Here is a 23,307-nt window from a genome sequence, read left to right as displayed (position 1 = left end):
GAGGACCGCGCGGGATACACTCCCCGACCCCGAAACCCCTCTCTCCCCACCCGCTTCCCTGCGCCCCGGGCCTCCGGCGCGGGTCTGGACGGCCAGCCAGCCGCAACTCCCGCCAGCCTCGCGCCTCCCAGACCCGCGACCTCCCCGCCCCCGGCCGGGTCCCCGCGAGGCTGTGCTTCCCGTAAACTCCCCGCCCCGCGCGGCCCCCTCCCCGCCTCGACCCCGCCCCCGCGGGACCCTGAGCGGTGCGTGATTGGCCCGGCCGCGCCATCACTCTCCGGACGCGTCACCGCCCTCGTTTCCGAAAGCCCGGAGACCGGCAGTGGTATTAGTGCTCGCGGGGCCGCGGTGGAGGGCGTAGTGCAGCCCTGCTCGCTCCTACTCGCCCGCGGGTCGGCGCGCTAGCCCTGCCGAGCCGCGACCGGGGCTGCGGGGTGGCCGGGCTGCGCGCTCAGCCGCCGCCGGGGAAGCAGAGGCAGCTCGTCCCAGCTCCGAGATGGGGAGCTGGCGAAGTTGACGAGCTCCCCGACCCGCGCTGCGTCCCTCCTGACCAGAGGCGCGCTGCCCTCTCCAGGAGGTGTCCGCACGCGGCCCTGCTCCAGGTGTGCGCAGGACACCCCGCCCCCCGGGACCCGAAAACTTCCCCCCAAGTCCAAAGAGGGCGGTGCCCGGAGCCGGACTCCCCACTCCGCGCTGGGGGAGCTGTCCCGGCGGCTCGCACGGCCGTCGGAGGGCGGAGACCCTCTGGAAACTTTATCACCATCATCGTAATTACCACATTTTACTGTTTCTCTCCCCGCAGGGGCTGCAGCCAGCGGTCTGTCGCGCGTGCTTGTTTGCCAAAGGAGCTGCCCCTGGGAGAAGACCCACGGAAGAGTTGTTTCCCCGGCGCATACCTGCAGCCCAGCCCGGGGGCTCGGGCGGCCTGGATGCGCAGGACCCAGCCCCGCAGCCGCTGACGCCGGGCGGCGGCGAAGTTTGGCTGCTGAGCGGCGCGGCGCAGGGCCACTGGACAGCGGGCACCCCGGCGGCCGCGGCGGCTGGAGGGATGCCGGTGGGGGGCCTGTTGCCGCTCTTCAGCAGCCCGGCGGGCGGCGGCCTGGGCGGCGGCCTGGGCGGGGGGCTCGGCGGCGGCGGCAGCGGCGGCAGGAAGGCATCCGGCCCCGCCGCCTTCCGCCTGACGGAGAAGTTCGTCCTGCTGCTGGTGTTCAGCGCCTTCATCACGCTCTGCTTCGGGGCGATCTTCTTCCTGCCCGACTCCTCCAAGCTGCTCAGCGGGGTCCTGTTCCACTCCAGCCCCGCCCTGCAGCCGGCCGCCGACCACAAGTCCGGGCCTGGGGCGCGCGCCGAGGACGCGGCAGATGGGCGAGCCAGGCGCGGCGAGGAGGGCGCGCCCGGGGACCCGGCGGCCGCCCTGGAGGACAACTTGGCCAGGATCCGCGAAAACCACGAGCGGGCTCTCAGGGAAGCCAAGGAGACCCTGCAGAAGCTGCCCGAGGAGATCCAAAGAGACATCCTGCTGGAGAAGGAGAAGGTGGCCCAGGACCAGCTGCGTGACAAGGCGGTGTTCAGGAGGCTGCCCCCGGTGGACTTCGTGCCCCCGATCGGGGCGGTTGGCCGGGAGCCGGCAGACGCAGCCATCCGCGAGAAGAGGGCAAAGATCAAAGAGGTGAGTGCATCGTACTGGGAACCCCTCCTGCCTGGCAGCGTTTTTCTGGGAGAAAAGACAAACCTTTGAAACTCTTAAGACTGTAACATTAACGTGTAAGGGGACATAGAGGTTTTTCGCTTCCACCAGGTGCAATGTCAAAGGCTCTTTCGTTTTCCTTTTTTCGCTATCGTAGTACATGTAGCCAGTTAGGATATGAGGTTGAATCCCGTTGCTTTTAACTTGCATGCTCTGGTAAGCATAAGCCACGAGAGGTAAGTATTACATACATGGGCAGGTGGTGTGCAAACGTCGTCTTTCACTGGCCACTACACGGTTAATCGTCCCTGCGAACACTGACAGCGAAGGTCCCAAACAGCCCCAAAATAAGGCTGGGACATGGCTTGAAATAAATGCAAAGCATCAATCGCGCAGGATAACAGAGTTCTAACAGCAAGCCAGCACACCCTGGTGTGGCCTTATTCTGCCAGGTGGCATCCTTTGTATACTTACAGACTATAAAGGTGAAACTTGAGAACTCCCTATAACAGGGGACATGCTGTTGTTTACACTTTAAAAAATGAAACATTTAAAGAGCCAGCCTATTGTCTCTTCTTGCATTTTTAATGTAGCCAGAAAAAGAGTATTTTATGTGATGCAACAGGTTTGCCTCCACAGTAGCACAGAGATGACAAAGTTAATCCAGGACAAACATGGACTTTGATAAGTCTTTCATAATTTCTTTCTCGTACTTGTAACGTATGGTTACTTCACTGGCTTAAAGCTGAAGGGGACCTTAAAAGTCATTTAGGGCTGTCAATTTAAAGATGAAAGTTGAGAAGCCCAAAAGCCCCAGAACCAGTTAGTGACCAAGTCAGGACTTGAAGCCCCGTCACTGTCACCAGTCAGCAGGCTCTTTGTGGACATGCTTCCTTCCACGGCTACTCCCCTGTGTAAAACTATGCCCGCCTGGATTTTTACACAGTCCAAGAGCTGTAGGAACCATATTAAAAGCATTTCATCCCAAATCATTCTAAAATGCATTATGAGGGGAAGTAATATTTTTATCATTTAAAAAATTTCACAGTCTCTGAAAATAAATTTTGTGTTTTGATATTGGGTGGGTAATCAGGAAAGGAAGCGTCCTCATTCCCCCATTTTCAGAGAATAAACAGAATTTTCAAGTTGGTGAAGAGGTATTTAGCGTGAGTGACTACAGAACAGAGGCAGCTGGATTGTCACAGGATTTATGACCTTAACTATAAGACCAGGTGAATTTGGTTAAGCTGTAATTGAGCAAGTTAAAGTGGATTTGAATCCCTTTCAGTTTACCCTAGGCACGAGGAGGGTGCCTTCTTCCTTTTGTGCAGGTAGCTTCCTTCAACAGCCCATCAGCCTTTCTACTTTGGGACTCTTCCTTAGGCATAGAACCCCAGACTTGAGGGAAAGGATTTTATGCACCTGGACAACTTCTGTCGTGCAGATTCCCTTCTCTGGGAAGCCCTTCAATCCTGCCAGGGCTACCACACCAGGAAAATGGGGGAAAAAAGCTCTACTTCTCACCAGTTTCCCTCTCCTCTTCATCTCCCATCCTCCTTAAAAATCTCCAAATGAAACCTGTATGTAAATTAACCCCAAATCTGTATGTTTACGTTTCCCTTAGGTTTAAAACAGTGTAATTCACATGTTTCACGCCTTTAAATTCCTATGAGCTGCCACTTAGTGCAGATCACAGTTGTCCAAAGAAATTATTTCAAATACTAAAGATGCATGGAAGTTAAAAAGCGATTGGTACTGACCAATAGTGATTAAAAGTGCATTTAGAGCAGAAGCAGTGGGAATTCAGGACAGCATATTAACAGTATGTGTATCTTCCCATATTAGATCCATGTTATCTGTCTCTCTAAATCAAAAAGTCTTAATTAGCCTTATAAGGAAAATTTATGTAGCCTTCTGTGTCTGTGTGGTGCTAACATCTTAGCAGTTAGATGTTTTGAAACTGCCCAGTCTTGCATAAAGTGGTGGAACTAAATGTGTTCTTTAAAATTCCATGTTGCTGTGAAAACCCAAAAAAGCTGACATAATTAGCTTCAGTGTTTAGTCAAAAGCTAATGGGAAGAAATGGATTATGGTTTTTCATCAGATTAGTTCAGGCAGATGTGCTCCTTTGTAAACCACTCCCCACCCCACCCCCAAAAAAAAGTAACTCATGCCATTCTGAAACTGTTCAGGTTTAGAGGGGAAAGAGTGGTTATCCATTGTGAATAGAGTGAGTACCCTGCACTTTAACTTCACACTTTTAGAGTCTGTTTCTGGCACCACCGTGGACATTTGTCATGGACCAGTGGATCTTTGCCTTGGTTTTGATCTTTGTTGTTCCTGTATTTTCTAGTTTTCTTTATATACTTAGGTTCTCTATCACACCTGAATGTACTAACAGTTTTATAGCTAAAATTTAGAAGGTATAGGCAAGTCTAATATGTTGAGAGCATAGACTATAATTTCTGAGCCAAACATTTATTTTGTAAATTTGGTTTAAAGGCAGCAAATACTGTTTTTATACTTTCAACACAATTGTTACTGGCACTTTGGTAAATTTTTAACAAATTTGTGCCACGAGCAGACAGCCATAATTTCAAATAGGATATTGCCTAGCACCCTTTACAAAAAGGAATTATATGCTGTTCAATACTAATTTGATGGGTGGTAAATCTTTGATGTAAAACTTAAAATTGAAACCAAGATACCCCCCCCAAAACAACTTTGTAAACCAACTCTGGAATTTCCCTGAATTTTATAATACATAATACATATTTTCATGAGTTTGATCTTTTTAAAATTGTACTCAGATTGTGCTTAATGTAAAAAGCAGTGTTAAAATAATGAAGTACAGAAGTTAAAATAGCACCATGGAATTTTTAGAAGAATAGTTTCTCTTCTACCTTGACCTTTTTTTTTTTTTTTTTTTTTTTTTTAAATCGGGAAGCTCTTTTCCTGTTTTGTTTTGTTTTGTTGAGTCTATACAAAGAAGTTGCACTGTCCTTTAGGATTAGAGCCATATTCCTAATTTAGAGGATGAATAATTTCATTTTTCATCTATTGGAATTATGGAGAGTCCTTGAGTAATAGGGGCTGAAGACAGTTAAGTTGTCAGAGGGATTCCTCCTTTCTCAGACTGGAATCTCCAGCTGGAATCTCCACCAACCTAAATGGGATAGAGGTGAAGGGGCTGACAGTCAACTTTGGGTCTATCAGGTAAGGCTTTAGGACTGGTTAGCCATGGGTCACAGTTGTCTCTAGGCTTCTCAAAGCAGTCTTTAGTTTTTTATTCCAGACCTGTTTATATGATCATAAGTTTAAAGAAAATGTTCATATTGATAGCTAATGGTTAAATACATATTTTTATGCCTTAGTCTAGTCTTACGTTGTTCTTGAGTCTATAAGTCAGCTATTGACGATTAACCCCTTTTTATTAAAGATCAGATGTAGGAATAATCTACCTTGACAGACTAATACTTTTATTTTGAAACTCAGCTTTACAGTTTATTTGTATGGGTAGTTCTGATGTGGAAAATAATATTTGCATAATACTAAAAGTCACAATTTGAAGACCTGACTCCAGAGGAACTGAAATACTCTCAGTTTACCTCACCTATCCTGCTCATCCTGGTCTGAAACGCACTTGATATTAACAATGGGCAAATGCCAGATTCCCCCACCCTTCGGTCTTTCCCCAGAGCAGGTAGGTCATAGAATGTTAATAAAATCTTTTTTTTCTCTTTAAATAATGAATAGATGAATAAATTCAAATTTCAATGGTCTAAGTACTAGAGTAGATGCTGACTGTTGAATATTAATACATGAAAGCAAGAAAAGACTGTGAATGGATAATCAATTACGTTCAGCTTAATTTTCTGGAAGCTGTTGATAATTTGAGAGGAGTATTCTGTCTTCCTCTTTAAACTAGGCCTGAGAACCTAGTTAAGGGTATGAAAAGTGGTTAAAAAGTGCATTTTCAAGTCAATGCTTCTGTATGTCTTCGGTGAGCTGGTAAAATAAACCATCCTAAGAAATATATCTTAGTATTTCACATATGCCTTTGTATGACATCTGAATTTTTGGATTTCAGTGGAGAGCTTACATATTTGTATTGAATTATTCCATAAACTGTGGTAGTACAAATTCTTTATTAAGGAGGGTTTAAAGCATGTGTCTCAATGTCAGAGAAGAGGAATACCCACAGACCAGTATGAGTGATGAGGGACAAATATACATGGGTAGATCAGCACTACATTGGAACCTGATTATACCCTCTGGCCCAATAGAGAACCTGTGGCCTTTTAAGTTCTTTATGGTTCTACAAAACCATAAAAATGTATGTGTTTGTCAAAGATGAGTTTTGAATGGTCAAATAGGAGCATCTACCTGGTGGACTCCAGAGATAGTATGAAATGCTTGACCCTAAGCAGATCTACATGGTAAAGGAGAAACCAGCATTTGGTAGTTTAAGGAAGAGATTCTTTCTTTGGGGAAACTAAGTCATGACTTTTCCCTCAGTTCTTAGCCTACTTTCTTGTTTAGTGTTAAGTAATTGAACTACCTCTAACTAACCACGCCCCCACCCCTTTACCCCCACTCCCAAACCTGTTTAAAGATCGTTTACGCAAACTATGCAAATTTTTTTTTTCTGTTACTAACAATATGCCGTAAAAATGATAACTCTCTGATTTTTAAAAGTAAATATATTCTCTGAGCCATAAAGTGTTCATTCATCTGTATGAATCCTTAAAGATAGCTCAGCTTATTCATTGTACAGTAGATGAAACTGAGACGCAAAGATTCTTCTGGAAATCACATTAGAGTTGAGGGTGGAAGAAGCCCTATCTCAACATGCTCACTGTCTTACCATGGTTTGCCTCCTAAATCAAATGCCACTGAAGTGTATAAATGGACTGGCCATATTCATTATTTGAAGGCCTTAATGTAGGATGAGTACAAAACACAATTCTGCAGTATTATAAATCTGAGTTTATATTAGTTAAGTTACATGAACTGTAGTCATTGTTTTTTAAATCTTATTAGCGGCATGATTTAGAAGACCTCTTCTTTTTAAAGCCACTCAGGAAAAGTTTGATGTGACATTTTTTTCTCTTTATAAAGATCTGTGGGAAGCCGAGGCATTTGTAAACATTCAGTTGGACATTCTTTACAAAGAGAGGTGGGGAAGCAAAAGAGAAGAGAGACAGCTTAGAGAAAAGAAGTGTGACTGTGTGGGGGAGTGCTTTCAAACTATAAATGTGCATATTCTTCTGACATTGCATCATGTGTAACAGAAGAATTGATAGCTGGCCTGCAGGACTGTATTTTTCAAAAAGTAGACATACATTTAAACATTACACCACTATGGGTTCTATATTGTGGGAGCACAGTTCTCTTTACCCAAATAGGTCCTGAAGAGTCTCCAGATGCCCTTGCCTGTTCCTGCTCCAACCACTTGCAGTGCTGTGGTGGTGAGAAGGGCTGGTCTGGAGGCAGATGACCTGAACCTGAATCTCTTCCATTTCCAGCTCTTTGACCTTAAAGGAGTTACAGTTTAATCTTTCTGAGCTTCACTTTTCTCATTTGTAAAATGAAGATCATAATGGCACCCATTTTGTTGGATCAGAGGTCTCAAATGAGATCATCCACACTGAACACTTCGAAAGATATTCAGCGTGCCCGGTGTGTGTATGATAAATGCCACTTGCTATTATTATGGTTATTAGTCGCTACCTAAAGCTGTCAATCTAAGATTACATTGTTTCATACTGTTTAGTAAATCAGGAAGTGGATAATGAAGTTTCAAAAAGTTACCAAAAACAGTTCAAATTAAGTTTAGTGCTTAAAAGGATACATTTCCAGTTCATCAAGATGATCTTTCCAGACAGCTATGATTTTACTGTGTTACTGTCAACTCTGATTTTCTCAGATTCCTTCCGAATTCCAAAAAACTTCAGGTATCTTTAAAATGATAGACTTCTTCAGCTTCTGTACTTCAAGTATTTGTTAAAGAATTAGTTTCTTTCTCATAGTCAAATGTGCTTATTGCTGAACTGCCATCTTCTCAGAGCCATCACAGTCCTTGAGTTACCTCTTAGGCATTGAAACTGTTCCCTGAAATAGATTGAGTTAAGTGTGTTTTAACCAGTTTTACCTTTGGAGGAATGTTTTTAAGAAATGAGAAGAAAATTATTTTAGACTTGACAGAAATTTACTTCATCATGATCAATGCTATAATCAGAGCTCAGTCTATCCCCTAACAATCAAAATTCACATAAAGCATTTATACTTTATAACTCAAAGGTTTTGCCCTTCTTTGAGAGCCATGAATTGAGATTTATTAGGGTTTCTGGCCCAGAAAGACCTCTGAGATCCTGAAACCCAGTACTCATTTTCCATGAGACACAGGGCCCAGTGAGCTGTGACTTCCTGAAATTCCCCCCAGTGCACTAAAGTCAGAGCTGGGAACTGCGTCTTAGCCTGAAGGCCCCACTCCGCAGGTGATTTTTTGACTCTAATGAGATCATATGTTTTGGAGGCTGGCCGGGCTGGCCCTCCCTCCTCCTCAGCCCTGAATGGCAGACCAGCAGTGAGAAGCCCCACTGAGACCATCCGAGAAGGACAGGAACATCTTTGCTTGGTAAGGTATTGCCTGAGAAAGCAATGCTGACTAATTCCTTTGCTCCAAAGAAGGGGGCAGCACTGCCCTACTCCCACTGGGTCCTGACACAGACTTCTGTGATCATTAGGTACTTGAAAGAAAACCAGATGAGATTAGGCTTAAGAGCATTTAAAAGGCGCAGCCCTCCTTTCCATCTTGAATACTCTGGCAGTTGCTTTAGGTACACTAATGCCCAGGAGTCAAGCAGATAATCCAGAACAGAGATAATAAAATTAAAAGGCCCGCTATCCTTTGTAGTCACTTGTCTTTTGTAACTAGAATGGCTGCCTCCATCAAGTCCTTTTTTTCAGTCCATTTGTGTCCCGGTTCTTAAGCTTATCAAAGGCCCAGTTCCTGATTTGCCTCACTGCTTTCCCATCACTCTTGCTCTGCATCTGTTCATTTAGTGACAGGCCATATTATAGTAACTTTCCTTTGCACTTCTTCACACTTTGGTATGTGGGTCCCCCACTGGGTTGTCCTGTCCCCAGTCCTTAGTTCGGTGAGGGCACTTGGTGTGAGAGGAGGCATGGAAGAGAGGGATGAGGACATGAGGAAGCACACCAGCTTCCTCCGGGGGCTCTAATAACAGCATGCCATATGCTGACACCCTCTTTGCTACAGACTAGCAGGGATACCTATTTGCCGAGGGTGTGCGTTTATGAGGAAGGGTGTGGCCAAGAGGCATGTAAACAGTCTGTGAACTGATGCAGAGGGAACTTAAGCTGTGCAAAGACCATGAGCTATTGCTGGAATCTATCTACCAAGTCCTTTCTCACTGAATGGTCTTTTCAAAGTCCTGTGAGGAGCACTTGATTTTTCTAAGGGTCCAGAAGGTCCAGAGACAGGGGGTCAGGGCTCATGATCCCTGCTGGGGGTAGCCATGTCCAAATTCCACGAGCTGATGTTTGGGCATGATTGTCTGACCCTAGTTCCCCTTTCACAACAGTATGTGCTGGAACTGTGTAAAGTGTGTGTTTCCTCACTGACTCTCTGTCAGGGCATAAGGCTAAAGGACAGCCCTGTGGAATGATTAAGGAAGCGCAGGGGTGTGTTCCCAGTCTCAAAATCTCATTCCCAGCTGCCTGAAATTTTGCCATCAGTGCCTCCCTTTCATAGATGTATTGCTTCTTAAAGGCCGCTGTTAAAAGTATATCACTCAAGTTGCCCAGCAGAAATTATTATACTTTGAGATTTGTCTTAGCAAGGACGAGAATAGGTTTGTAGAAGAAGGAAATATCTTTCATTGTCTTATTTCACTGCAAACTAATGCTGGCCAGGGGTGGGTGGTGGTGGGGAGAACATTTAGAAGTACACAGGAACAGAAAAAGGAAAAAAAATATCCTTCACAGTCCTATCATTTAGTCACAGGTAATATCAACACTACTTCACCCCAACATATAGGGTTTTTTTCCCCCACAGTTATAACTGTGTCATTTTATGATAATATAATATATGTAATTGAAGTATCATAGTTTGTTTAACCATTCCCTTGGATCTGAACATTTAGATTATTTCCAGTTTTTATTTTCATATAAAAAATGCCGAGATAAACACCTTTGTCCATTAAGTTTCCATATCATTTTTTATTGCTCTAACCCCCCATAAGTAGGATTTCCCCTTGAATTCCTAGAAGAGGAAATGAATGGATCAAGGGATCATAGTACATTTTGAGGGCTATTTTCCGAAAAGAATTTATGCTTCCACTTGTAATATAGTGACTGTAGTCTATTGAATCTTTGTAAATTTCATAGGTGATGAAACAGTATCTTGTATATTTAATTTGCGTTCCTTTGAGCAACAATTTCTTCTGTGTTGGTTGACTAGTTGCATTTCCTCATTGTGAGTTGTATAGAACAAGGAAGTTATTAAAGGGCAGGATTTAGGGAAAAGGCAAAGCCTGGAAGCCCAAGGAGTGGGGTGTCCATCAAAGAAGGTGGATCTAACAAGCTGGCTGGTTAGACATGGGCTCCCAAAGGAGGCAAGGTCCTATAAGGTGATAGACAGCATTTTATTTAAAAAAACAAAAAACAAAACATACAAAAAAACTTACAATAATATTTGCTTCCTCCCTGAGTTGGACCCTTAGAATAAAAAAGTATTCTTTATCGATAGGGGTACTTACCAAGAACCTTGGAACAGTCTGCTTTTCCGCAGCTAAGACCCAGCCAGCTTCCATCAGCTGACCTTCATTGTTAAGTTCTAGTTGGGCTTTTGCATCAGATATTTGAGGAAAGTATTGGCCTCTTTAAAGATCTGGGGAAGGAAGGAGACATCCTTCTCCTTCTAGAATCATCAGGATGGTTTCTTAATATTTTAAGATTATAGTTGAAGATCAAAAATAGTCTAAACAGAATTTCAGAAGTGATTTTAGTGATGCCAGAAAATGGCAAGTCTTAACAAAGCTGATTTCTTACAGAAGAAAAATTATGTTATTTATTTTACAGGTATTTAATGTTTTAAATATGATAAATATGCATTTTGCGTAAGGTATTTTGAGAGTGCAAGAAAAGCATGATTTGCTTATGAAATTTGGGCTTTTTGTTTTTTGCTACTCCTTCAAATAACGTGCTTTTAGTCATGCGTTTTTAAGATAGTGAGGAGCTGCACATTTCAAGATGTATTTTTACTCTGACCTTGGTTAATTCATAAAAGTCTGCCAAACACCAGAACTGTTTCAATTTGGCTCTGAGACTGCGTTAACATGGTGAATAACGATTGACATAAATGTACTATATTATTTTTATAAATTGTGGTTTAAGATGATAGTAATTTTAGAATGTTTAGGATGCTGTTCTCCGAGACATGTTATTTTTGTAGTCAACTAGCAGTGTTGAATGTTATGATGTATCTAGTCAACTACAGGTTTTCATCTCATAATTAGAAATGTTTCAACAGTCCATACTGTGTCCTCAGGAGTTATTAGCCCGAGTCAGCAATTTTATAAGGCATTCTTATTAAGTGTAAAAGGACCTCTACTTAGTAATTGGCGTGTATTTAATACATTGTGTATATTTACTCATATTAAACATTTTGGTTAGTCTTCATTATTTAATCCTCCTAGGGATTACTTAACTTTGGATATGTGATGAAGAATTTATTAGCTTAAAAAAAACAACAAAAAGGAAGCTGGGTGGGGTGGGCAATTTAAGGAGCATAAAAAATGAAGATGATTTATTAACTACTGCTTTAAGCTGTTTTAGCAGTTAGGGTGAATAAAAATTATGATTTAGTAAGTGGTCTATCAATAATAAGATAAAGCCATAGCATAGGTTAGAAGTACTTTCTCTTACTCCAAGAGAACTGTGATGTTGGCTCTTCATTGTTGTGAATTGGTTCCAGGACTAACATGTTGAGAGCGGGACAGAGCTTCCCCCTTATGTACCTAATGGGTCAGCTAACTCTGGGCCTTGCCCATAATAGGACTCCGTAAATATTTGTTGAATGAATGTGCTTATTTAAGCAAACATACCAAGAGGAGTTACTCAAGTGTGACACACCTACCCCCACTTTAATTTTTTTTTTTTACATTTATTTATTTTTGAGAGACAGAGCACAAGCGGGGGAGGGGCAGAGGGAGAAGGAGACACAGGATCCGAAGCAGGCTCCAGGCTCTGGGCTTGAACTCACAAACCGTGAGATCATGACCTGAGCCGAAGTCGGATGCTTTACTGACTGAGCCACCCAGGCGCCTCTACCCCCACTTTATGTAATCACATAATCCAAAAATGGTGTCCACTCATCTTTGAAGCCCCTTCTATGAATCATCATAGGCTACAAGCCATTGTCTTTTGAGGGAAAGCTTGATACTTTTTAACAGTCAAAAGTCATTCATAATCAGATCTAGTGAATAGAAATTAATCAATGTAGGAAATACCTTTAACCATTTTAAAGTTTTTTTCACAATCATTTATAAAACGAAAACCTGTATTCATTTTCTTATATGATTCATAAACTGGCTGTGAAGATTTTTCATAAAAAACCTTTTGACCGGATGTAACAGTGCTGAAATCAATGTAGATACTTGTGAAATATTTTTGGAAGTCAACACTTAATTGAATATAAAAGTTTGTGTTTGTTTAAAAGTTAGTCTGCTTTATGTTTACATTCACTATTTTATTTTTCAGGTGTGTGACTTTTAAATTAGGTAGGGTCCTCATTCATTTCTATTCATTATTATCTAGAGTTGTGGACTACATTTATGAAGAGTTGTCATTTTTCTTAGATTTCAATTTTATACATGAGACACCTAATTAAAGTTGGTTTGGGTGTCCCCCTTCCTGCCGCTCCTGCCAGCAAATATTTTTGAGACAATGATGTTTTTATAAGTAATGTTTACAGTACCACCCTGAAATGAAAAGTAATAGGTTAGGGGTTATTTTCCACTAGAGAAATTAGAATTTAATAAAAATTTCTCTGTAAGAAGGTGTGATATTTTGCAAAAGAACCTTGGTCTCCTGTTTTCCAATTTAATATTTTGTAGCTCCTGAAAAGGGCCATCTCATATAAATAATTGCACGGTAGAAGCTCTGTGAACTTTATGAATTTGCAAATGGTCCCTTTTCTAATTCATTCTGCAGCTCACTATTAGATGAATTTTCCTAAAACATCACTTCTCTTAAGTCACCTATCTCAGAGGTTTTAGTGGGTCTCTATTTCCTGTGGAGTAACAATTCAAACTTTAGGCAGCCTCAGAATCCTTTGGAGGACAAATTAACACAGATTGCTGGGCTCTGCCCCCAGAATTTCTGATTCAGTAGATCTGAGTAGGCCCTAGAATTTGCATTTTTAGCATGCTCCTGGTTGATGCTGATACCACTGGCCAAGTGACTAGAGTGTGAAAAATATTGCTCTAGGAGGAAGTCTCCATTCCTTGGGCTGGCATTCATAGTCTTCTATAAATCGGGCTCTGCTTCTTGAATCATACATAGCTCTTAAATTGGGAGAGCCTTTAGCTTTAGTTAAACTAAACTAAACTGCCTTAGCTAAACTTGCATAGTTACTGTCTCCAAAACACTTGTTTTGCCTTGTTTAGTTTATTCCTCTCAGTTAGCATGTCCTCTTACTTTCCCCATGTTCCCCATGAAGCCCTTTCTCACATTCCCAGCCTTTGCTGCTCTTCCCTTCTCCAAATTCCCATGGCATTTGTTATCTCTGTCTTTGCCCTGTGGGTTGCTAATTCATGAGCATATATGTTATCTTCCAACTAGATGTTAGACCCCCTGAGTATGAAGAGACCTTTTTCTATTCCATCGGTTCATGGTCCAGAATTAACAATGGAAAGAAATTTGTCTTAAATGTAACCAAATTGAGAAACAATTCAAGTCTATCACCAAAATTCTAGTTAGACAGTGAAGCACTGTGGCAGAGCAGAATCCCTTCTGAGCCTCCCTTTCTACACCCGTGAAATGGGGCTAACATTTCTCTTGTGCAGAGTCCTTTTGAGAATTAAAGTAGAAAATGTATGTGAATCTCTCCGTGTAATACCTGACACATAGCATTCATTATTAGTATTTATAGTATTTTATTTGTCAGTAACTAGGGATTGGTTGGAGTAGTAAGCTTGGACTTTTGTTAAGAAAGGGATTGTCGGTAAGTAAGTGGATTCGAGAAGTCATTTCCAGGAAAGAAGGGGAAGCTTTGGCCGCAGTATTGTTGAACTAACCAATGCTAGTTCACTTGTATTTTCTGCCGTTACCTCTGTACTTTGTTGTTGTTGCCAAAATTCCTGCTTCCTGTGACAGGAAAGTAAGCATTGTTTTGCCTTGTTTCAATTGTTATCTCACAGAAGTGATGTTCATCCTTGGGAAGACCATAGAGGGGGTGACTATTTATCAGTGTCCACTTACCTCTAGCTTCCTGGCCTGGTATGTCACACAATGCTCAAACTGACGGAGGAGAAAAAAAGCAGGGGAGAATGAAATCTGGAGAAATACCTTAAAGGCATGAAAAGAAATATTTTGTGAGCTGCAAGGCTGAAAATGTTTCATTCAGAGATAGCTACATGTATAAATTTAGCTCAATAATTAGGCATATGGCGCTTTCATTTAGGAAGTATCTACACCCTTTGTGATAAGATCCGCTGATTATTAGAGCCGCTGCAGCTTTAACCACGTCTGCGGCTGAGATTCCTAGTGCATTTAAAACAAGAATTGAAGAGTGAAATGGAAAACGGAACTAATAATTTGTTCTTGGTTGGTTTTAATCTGCTCTTTATTAACTTTGTAGCTTATGCCTGGAGGATTAGATTTGGAAACAGAACATCACTAATGTTCTAAAAGTTTACTTCCTTTTATTGGAACATTATAATCTTCAAGGCTTTCTGAAGAACATTTTAACTGAATTTAATCTTAACCTAAGAAACAAGACATGAGTTCTTATGATTCAACCTAAAATAATAGAGGGTTTTTGACTTATGGTATTATTTTAATTTTTAAGTCATGTCACATTAGATTTCAAAGTAGGATTTATTTGATTAAAACTGATTAGTGTAGAGAGCTAAAGGTATTCTTTGCTGACCTTATGTTTTAGTCTCCTTTTTTCTAGCTGTTTTTTTTGTTTGTTTGTTTTTTTAACGCCCCGCTCCCAATCTATTTGTTTCGGTCTTAGAATTTTAAATCTACTTGACTGACATTGGTGGTAAGGAAATAGGAAAAGCTAAATTCAAAAGAATCTTGCATTTTCTATGCCTTGACAGTGTTTCTAAAGTTGATTGAAATTGAATAGACAATAATTTTATAAATAGGAGAGAGTCCTATTCCAAGATATAGCATAGTGTGATGAACTAAAATACAAAAAGTTGCCCTTGGGGGAGATGCTGTGCATCTATTTCTTTCTTGATGCTTCTTTAATGTAGTTCCATTAGAATATGCCTGTAAATCTGGGATTCAGTGTAGTTGCTTCTGTGGTTGTAGTTCTCCACCCACCTGTGATCTGTAGAATTACACTCTAGGTTTTCATAAAGTAAAGGCACTAGAATTTAGGCATTTTGAAGGGACTTCTTTGGGGACTAGAAGTTTTAACAAACTATATTACCAGGTTTGAGTTAACTGACTATGGATTTCTCATTAGGAAAACGTATGTATTCTTGATAAGTAAAAGCTCTGACCTAATTCCTCTAACTTGTCTTTGATGTTGTAATAGAGGTTTAGAATTTTAGAGCTGAATATGCCGTAGATAATTAACTATTAATTTTAGCTGAATTAGTTTAGCTTAATTTAGCTATATTTTTTTCTTTCATACTTTTTTAGTGTTCATTTAGTTTTGAGAGAGAGAGAAAGAGAGATAGCACGAGTGAGGGAGGGGCAGAGAGAGAGGGAGACACAGAATCCTAAACAGGCTCCAAGCTTGGAGCTGTCAGCACAGAGCCCCACGTAAGGCTCGAACCCATGAACCATGAGATCATGACCTGAGGCGAAGTCGTACGCTTAGCCAACTGAGCCACCCAGGCACCCCTTTTTTTTCATACTTTTTAACCCATGCTATTAGTCATCTTTCATCCTTTTGTGTTTTCTCTCACAGAGAGGTGGTGCTAATGACACAAAGGTAGATAACAGTAGCAGAAGTGGGATGTTAACTAGTCACCTTAATCATCAAGAAGGGACTATGTTATCAGCGGGGACTCTTGCTTTCCTGGAAGTTTAAGAGGTGAATTCCAGACATTAGCACTGGTAGATCACCTTTTCCCTGACCTGTGGGGCACTTGCTGCAAGGTTTTAGAATTCCTTATGGAGAAAGCTGTCTAGTTACATGACTGGTTGGTGTATCTGTGGGCCTTTGGGTCTCAGTGGAATTGCTGGAAGGCTGTCTCAGGAAGGAATGCCTTTGACTGAGTCAAAATCTTAGGCATCATCACCATAGGGTTGTTAGGGCTTTCCAAAGCACTGGGGGATTTTTGCAGTCAGCACTTTCAAGAGCTGATCTGAAGGTGGTAAACTAAACTGGTAAGGAGGGAAATCCCTCTTCCATCTCTAGGTGAGACCACTGCTCTTGTACTTCACTCTGGAGTACCCGGTCTTCACAAACCCCAGAGGCACAGAACACATTAGTGATCATAAAAGAGAATGTCTGTATATAATGCATTCTAGAGTTTTCCATCATTATATAAGAAGCCCCCCATTAGCTGTTTCTTTCTTAAACAGAATTTTGCCTGAATATTTGAGATAACGCATTTATTCCTTAAATGACTCTTAAACTTCAGCTATTAATTTGCAGATATATTTAATTTATGAACAACAACAACAATAGCCATTAATTTTCTCTTTTTCTCTAGGTTTAAAACAGAGGTAGCAGTTAGGACCACACATTTAATAAAAAAATAAACTTTCTCAGTTACACTCTATAACATGCTTCCTTCTTTCTCCCAATAGAATGCATGTTATTCTTCTTGTTCTGAGAATAGCCCCTTTAAGTGATTTTCTCTGTAGCTTGATCTATAGATAATTAAAACAACGAATAACTAGATTTTTACAGTCTCATCTTTGTATGGATTTTGTCTCTTTTATCTGTAATTTTAATTCTAGAGGGATGAGAAATATGAAAGTAATTATAGCATACCATTGTTGAGTGTTTACTTCTTATTAGGCACTGTGCTAACCACTTTACATACATAAACTTGCTTAATTCTCAGAACAGCCCTGTGACTTCAGTCTTATTTTCCCCATTTTACACATAAGAAATTGGGGTCAAGAAGGGTGGTGAAAATTGCCTGGGGTTACAGAGCTTCTGGGTGGCTCACCTGGGATTTGACATTGGCTCTATCTGGCCCTGGCACAAATCTTCCCAAGACTGCATTCACTCCTGGTGAATGCACCCCCCTCCCCTTGCCTTGGCGTCCTTGAGGATCTTACCTGTTTTGACTAAGGAACTGGGAGTCACTGGAGTCACTCCTTTGCCTGAGAAGTAAGGGGGAAACAGGAGCATGAGGGTTGATATTCCATCTCAGCTTGTGGCAAACAACCTGCTGGGTTTTTGTTTTTGTTTGTTTTCATTTTAGTTTTCAGTTTGTTTGTGCTGTTGTGTCTTGTTTTTAGACTTAATTCTGAAAGTAAAACCCATGATCAGTTTGTTTGCAAAGGCTTCTCTTAATGATATTGTGGTCCACATTCAGCACATGTTTATTAGTGTATATTAATGTAAGCATATACACCTTAATGATATGTTTATACATAATGTATACATGATTATGTGTATGTATATAATTATCTCAAATTATACGTTAAGCATTAATGAAAATAATTGGAAGTCCTGGAAAGTTGTTTAAGTCAAAATGGAGAGAAAGAGGACAGTCTCTGAAAAAAGTCTAAATTTGCTTCCTTTCTGGGGCATGTGGGTTCATTGGACTGTAGATTTCAGCTCGGGTCATGATGTTACAGTTCATGAATTTGAGCCCCACACTGTCAGTGTGCAGACTGCTTGGGATTGTCTCTCTCCCTATCTCTCTGCCCCTCCCCTGCACACACACACACACACACACACACACACACACACACACTCTCTCTCTCTCTCTCTCTCTCTCTCTCTTTCTCAAAGTAAATTTAAAAAAAAAGTTGCTTCCTTTTCTCCCCTTAGTCTTGGAGCAACTATGACTCCTAAATTTTAGAATGAATAATCTTGCAATTATTTAATTTTTAAGGGAGACATTTCATAAAGTATGACCATAGTAACACAAGTGAAATATTAATTTTAAAATTCATGATGAGGTATATTACCAAAAAAGATTTGAGTCAAAGTAAGCATCGTTACTGACTTGACACTCAGATTTTACGTAGAAGTAACAACAAAGCATGTTTAATTGGTCCTCGATGATGATACATTGGACAGTATAACTCCTTCTAAAGTATATTCAGGTGGAGCAGTACAGTAATCATTCATATCCAAATGTTTTTAAAAAACAACTTTAATATTAATTTTCTAAAATAAGCCAAATGAAGAAACATTTCCAACAGTGCTCTTTCCAGAAATATTTGGGAGTACTTCCTTGTACAGAGCACTGGAGAGACAACAGTAAGCAAGGTATATGAGACCAGTGCCAATCTGGAATCCACAAGGATAGGGAGGAGAAGTGTGATAAGTGTTCCAGTAGGGGAAGTTTGGGGTGCAGTGGGGGAGTGTGATAGGGACCATTAGCTCAGGTTTAGGAGTTTCAGGAATACTTTCTAAAAGTAGTAGAGCATTAGAGGTGAGTAGAGATTAGCCACTTGAAGAGCAGGAGGAAGGGGGCACAGAATAGGGAGAGGCCTGTGTGAAGGCCCCGAGGGTAAGCCAAAAACTGAACCAGCTAAATGAGCAATGAACCAGCAATTGAGAAGCCAGTGCTAATAAATAAGCCAGAGAAGTAAAGCAGAGAAGGGATCTCACAAGGTGTGTGGACTTTATCTTGAGATCTCTGGGAGCAATGAAAGGGTTTTAAATTGAGGAAATAATCTCAAATTTGTATTTTGGGATAAGGTTGGAGTCAGGGACGTGTTGGGCTTTGCAGTAATCCAGGTGAGAGGTGATGATGGCTTGTTTAACATGGGGGCAGTGGGGATAGCCAAAGTGGACAGATTGTTGAGATATTTAAAAGATAACATTTACAGAACTTTGTGAACACTTACACGGAGACAGATGAAGGAAGTAGAATCAAAGACAGTGCTTGGGTTCCTGGTTTTTGTGCATGGGGTAATGGTGGGGACCTAGGCAAAGTAGAGGAATGGAGAGGCATGATGGATTTGGTTTGGCGTGCTTTGCATTAAATGAGAAAGATGTCCAAGTGTAGAAGGTCTCTCACAGGCAATTGGAAATAAAGAGCAAGCACTGCAAAGACAGGACTGAACTAGAGATACCAATCTTAAGACCATCAAGCTGCAGAAGTAGATAAGCTCTCTCAGGGATACGGTATCCTACTATGAGAGTTCAAGACCTAAGGCCCGAGGAACATCAACATTTAAGGGATGCACAGGGTAAGAGACACCAGGGAAGGAGCCATCAGAAGCACAGAAAGAAAACTAGCAGAATATGGCACCCTGGGGCATTTTTGGATATTTAACATTTTAAGTAGTGAGTGTCAGCAGTGTCAAATGATGCTGAGAAACAAGATAAGGACTAAGAATTGGCCTGCAGATTTGGTAACAAGCAGGCAGAAATAGATCCCTACTAGAACATATTCAGTGGTGTATTTGGAGTGGAATCCGTAGTGCAGGGGAGGGAAGGAAGTACAGAGACCTTTCTTCCAAGAAGGCCAAAGTGGTTGGAACTGGAGGGGTGGGATGGTAGCTGCAAGATGACTAGGGGCAGTGCAAACATTAAGTACAGAAACAGTCATCTTGCTGGGCACTGCCAAGCACACATTTGGGGCTGGCGGCCGTGGATTTGTGATGGCTCCATCTGCTCACTTGTTTGGTTCTTCTTTAGCAGGATTCAGCCACTCTGACATAGTTGAAGAAGGCAGACAAGTAGATTGACGTAGTCTTGGGGTTTTCCCAAGTTTTGTTTGTTTGTTTTGTTTTGTTTTGTTTTGAGAATTTGATGCAAGGATCATTTTTTTTTTTTTAAGAATATAAATCCACTCAGGTTAAAGAAAGTGGGTAGGGATATTTATTGCAAGATAAGAGAGATTATGTCATGGATTCAAGTCAAGAAGTGCAGCAAGATGCTACAGGGCCTAGAACTATCAAGGGATCTGGAACCAAGACTGCTATGCCTCTAGTTTCTTATCCTGGGTTACTTGATCTTTTGTCTGTAGACATATCTGTTTTATTCTTTCCTCTGCAAACAAACGCTTTCTTTAGTTTCCACGGCCAATGAGTTAAAGTACTAATATTCCAAAAAGTGTCTCAGAGACTAAATTCTAAATTACCAGAATGGAGAATCTGACCCAGCTGTAGTTAGGTGTCTAATCCACTATGGCCAAGTGGTAGAGTATTGATTTTTAATACCAATATAGCCATGACACGGAGCCCCTTGAGTGTTGGAGAAGACAGGGTTGCCTGGATACACAGAGGTCTCCCTCCATCTCTGCTGCATCCAGCTGCTTTTCTTTTATTGGAGGTTCCTTTGTCATGGGACTACTTGTTAGAGGCGGATTGTCTGGGGTTCTGCTGTATATATTCACTACAGAAAATTCTGCCTCCTTGAAATGACAGTTTACCAGCATTTTCATGTTGTTCCACTAACTATGATACAAACATGCCTGCAAAACACTAGTTCATGAATCAAACATACCTGCCCAGAGATGTTCTCTATTTAACAGCCTCTCATAGTGCTGCTTCATAATGGGATAAAGTTCAAATATTTTAACCTTAATGGTGGCCAATTCACACACACACACACACACACACACACACACACACACGAATTTGATTCCACGTTTCTAAAAAAAAGATCAGGTCTTAGCATTCTTTGGAAATTCTACCTGTCCATCCAGACCCAACTTAAATCTTATTAGTTCCACAAATTCTTACCTGTTTCCCTTCAGCAGAAAATCATTTGTCTTTCAGTGCTTTTATGGCTTGCTTTGTTTAATCCTTTATATTTACTACACATTCACTGTTAAAGGCAGCACATGCAAAGGCAAAGAGATAAAAGATCTCATGGCTTTGTCACTTATTAACAGTCTAACCCTGTGTAAGTACACAATGTCTTTGAGCCTTTCTCATCTGTAAAATGCTTTCATGGCTGTTGTGAGGAGCCTGCGAGTAAATGGATGCAAAACCATTTGCTTCCAGGGTGGTGCAGATATTTATTATTTAAAGAAATAGTTTGGGGATTGAAAGACTGGGTTTCTGAATCTTTGTCTGCCACTTGGTAATTTATGCTGTGGCAGTGGGTAAGTTACTGTTCTTCCTTGTTCAGGCATGTTGCACGCTCTGTTAGTTTTCTGTAGTTGCTGTAACAAATTACACAAACGTAGAAGCTGAAAACTATATAAAATTAATGTCTCACAGTTCCTTAGGTCAGCGTGAGTGGGCTTCTTTGATGTCTCTGCACTGGGTGGCCTGGTCTCTTACCTGGAGGCTCTGGTTGAGAATCCACTTAGAGGTTCATTCAGCTTGTTGACAAAATTCAGTTCCTTGCAACAGCAGGGCTGAGGTCCCAGTGCCCTTACTGGCTGTTAGCTGGGAGCCTCTCAGCTCTTCAAGGCTGCCTGTATTCATGTTCACAGTGCCTCTCCCATTTTCAAACTGACAACACCTCACTGAGTGCTGCTCAGCTAAATCTCTCACTCTCCCTTCTGCCTCTCTTCTGCCTCAGCTAAAGAACATTGTCTGTTTTCAAGGCCTCAGGTGAGTAGATTGGCTCCACCTTGATAATCCAGGCTTCTCTCTGTGTCTTAAGGTTACCTTACCTGTCCTTGGATAATTAGGTGTAACTTTTGTTACATCTGTAAACTGTCCTTTTGCCTTGTAAAATTACATTTCACAGGTACCTAGATTAGGGAGCGGACATCTTTGGGGGGATTTCTACCTACTACTTGTGGATACTATGTGTGTGCGGTCTGGGAAGACTGGTGCAGCCCATATACAAGAGCTACTCAACAGCCACTGGCGAATCGTGTGGCCTGTTGCTATGGTTTATGATCGACCAATCAGGCTGTTACCCAGGAGGTACTTCGTGCTTCAGGTTACTGGTAGGGATAACCCAAAGCAGAAGCAGCATTTTATAGTAGTTTCTCTGTGTAACCGATTCTAATTGCTATATGCATATAAACAGGGAAGAGACACCAAAGATACATCCACATGTAAAGAGTGTGAATAAATAAGAATATTCTATTCATTATTCTTAGAACTTTTGTTTTGAGGCTTTCCTAACTGCTTTTGATAAATTATCTTATTTTATCTCATTATTGTTCCTGTTTTACCAATCACTGTTCTGAACTCACTAGGGGTATGTAAGGTGTCCGATATTATAAGACTACTAAAAATCTTGAATGAGAAATAATTGTAAGTTGTGTTTGTTCTCCCTATGTCATCGCAGCTATCATGTGGAAATTAGGAGCCAGACTGCTTAGGTTTGACTTCCCTCTCTGCCACTTATGTGTCCAGTGACCTTGGGCAGTAACTTCACCTTTCTGTACTTCAGTTTCCTCATCTGCAAAATAGGGGTTAAAATAGGCTCTACCTCAGAAGAATTGTTATTGAGGATTAAGTTGAATTGTGCCTAGTTCATAGTGCTAAAAAAGTATTAGGATGATTATTTTAATTTAACCATTTGTTTCAACCATTGTTTCTCAACTGGGGCTATTTTGCCCTCCCGCAGCCTTTGCCAGGAGACAGTTGGCAATGTCTGGAGATATTGGCTATCGCATCTGGGGATATGTGCTACAGAGCATCTGATGGGTAGAGACTAGTAGGATACTGATAAACTTCCAGCAGAGCACAGGACAACTCCTACAGCAAAGAATTATCTACCCAAAATGTCAACAGTGCTGAGGTTAAGAAACCATGTTTTAAATCAGTGCCCTTTTATGGTTTTAGTAGCAACTTCATTTGCAAATAAGATAATCACGTTTAATTAGTGACTTTTAACACTGAAGATACTCATGCCTGACAGACATGGGGCTCTGGATTTACAGTAAAATAGAGAAAACATTTTCTGGTGTTAAAAAGACAAACCTTTGTGTATCTATTTTTATATGTAACAGATTCTACAAGGGTGTGCTTAACCCCTACAATACACAATTAGGGGTTAGAAATACTCGGTTCCTGTGAAAAATTGAGTGAAATTTTTAATTTTCTTCATTTCCTAATTTTCCAGTGAGCTTTCTTCTGGAGATCTTAGGAAGGAAATTATTTGAGTTTGGGGATTTGCTGTTGCAATTTACATTGAAACTCAGTAATAGGCAAGATAAGTACCCATTGTAGTTACCTATTTTGAATTTACCTTTATTGTAGTGTATTGTTTGGAAACCCTAAATGATTTTACCAGTGTCATTTTTATTTCTATTATATAAGGCTTGTGTATTTGCTGTTTTCATTCC

At 41.2% G+C, this 23,307-nt stretch overlaps 1 protein-coding gene across 1 annotated transcript in view; it reads left to right on the top strand.

Moving 5' to 3' along the window:
• Positions 1–958: 958 nt before the first annotated feature.
• Positions 959–23,307, top strand: part of MAN1A1 (mannosidase alpha class 1A member 1) — a 161,809-nt gene continuing 139,460 nt past the window's right edge. The window contains exon 1 of the mRNA XM_042939715.1: positions 959–1,669. Coding sequence (XP_042795649.1) covers positions 1,049–1,669 — 621 coding nt within the window. The 5' untranslated portion in view covers positions 959–1,048. The remainder of the gene's footprint in view (positions 1,670–23,307) is intronic.

This window comes from Panthera leo, chromosome B2 (genome assembly GCF_018350215.1).
Source record: "Panthera leo isolate Ple1 chromosome B2, P.leo_Ple1_pat1.1, whole genome shotgun sequence".
Taxonomy (NCBI): Eukaryota; Metazoa; Chordata; class Mammalia; order Carnivora; family Felidae; genus Panthera; species Panthera leo.
The sequence above is the reverse complement of the archived record's forward strand: the minus strand, read 5'-3'. Positions and strand labels throughout refer to the sequence as shown.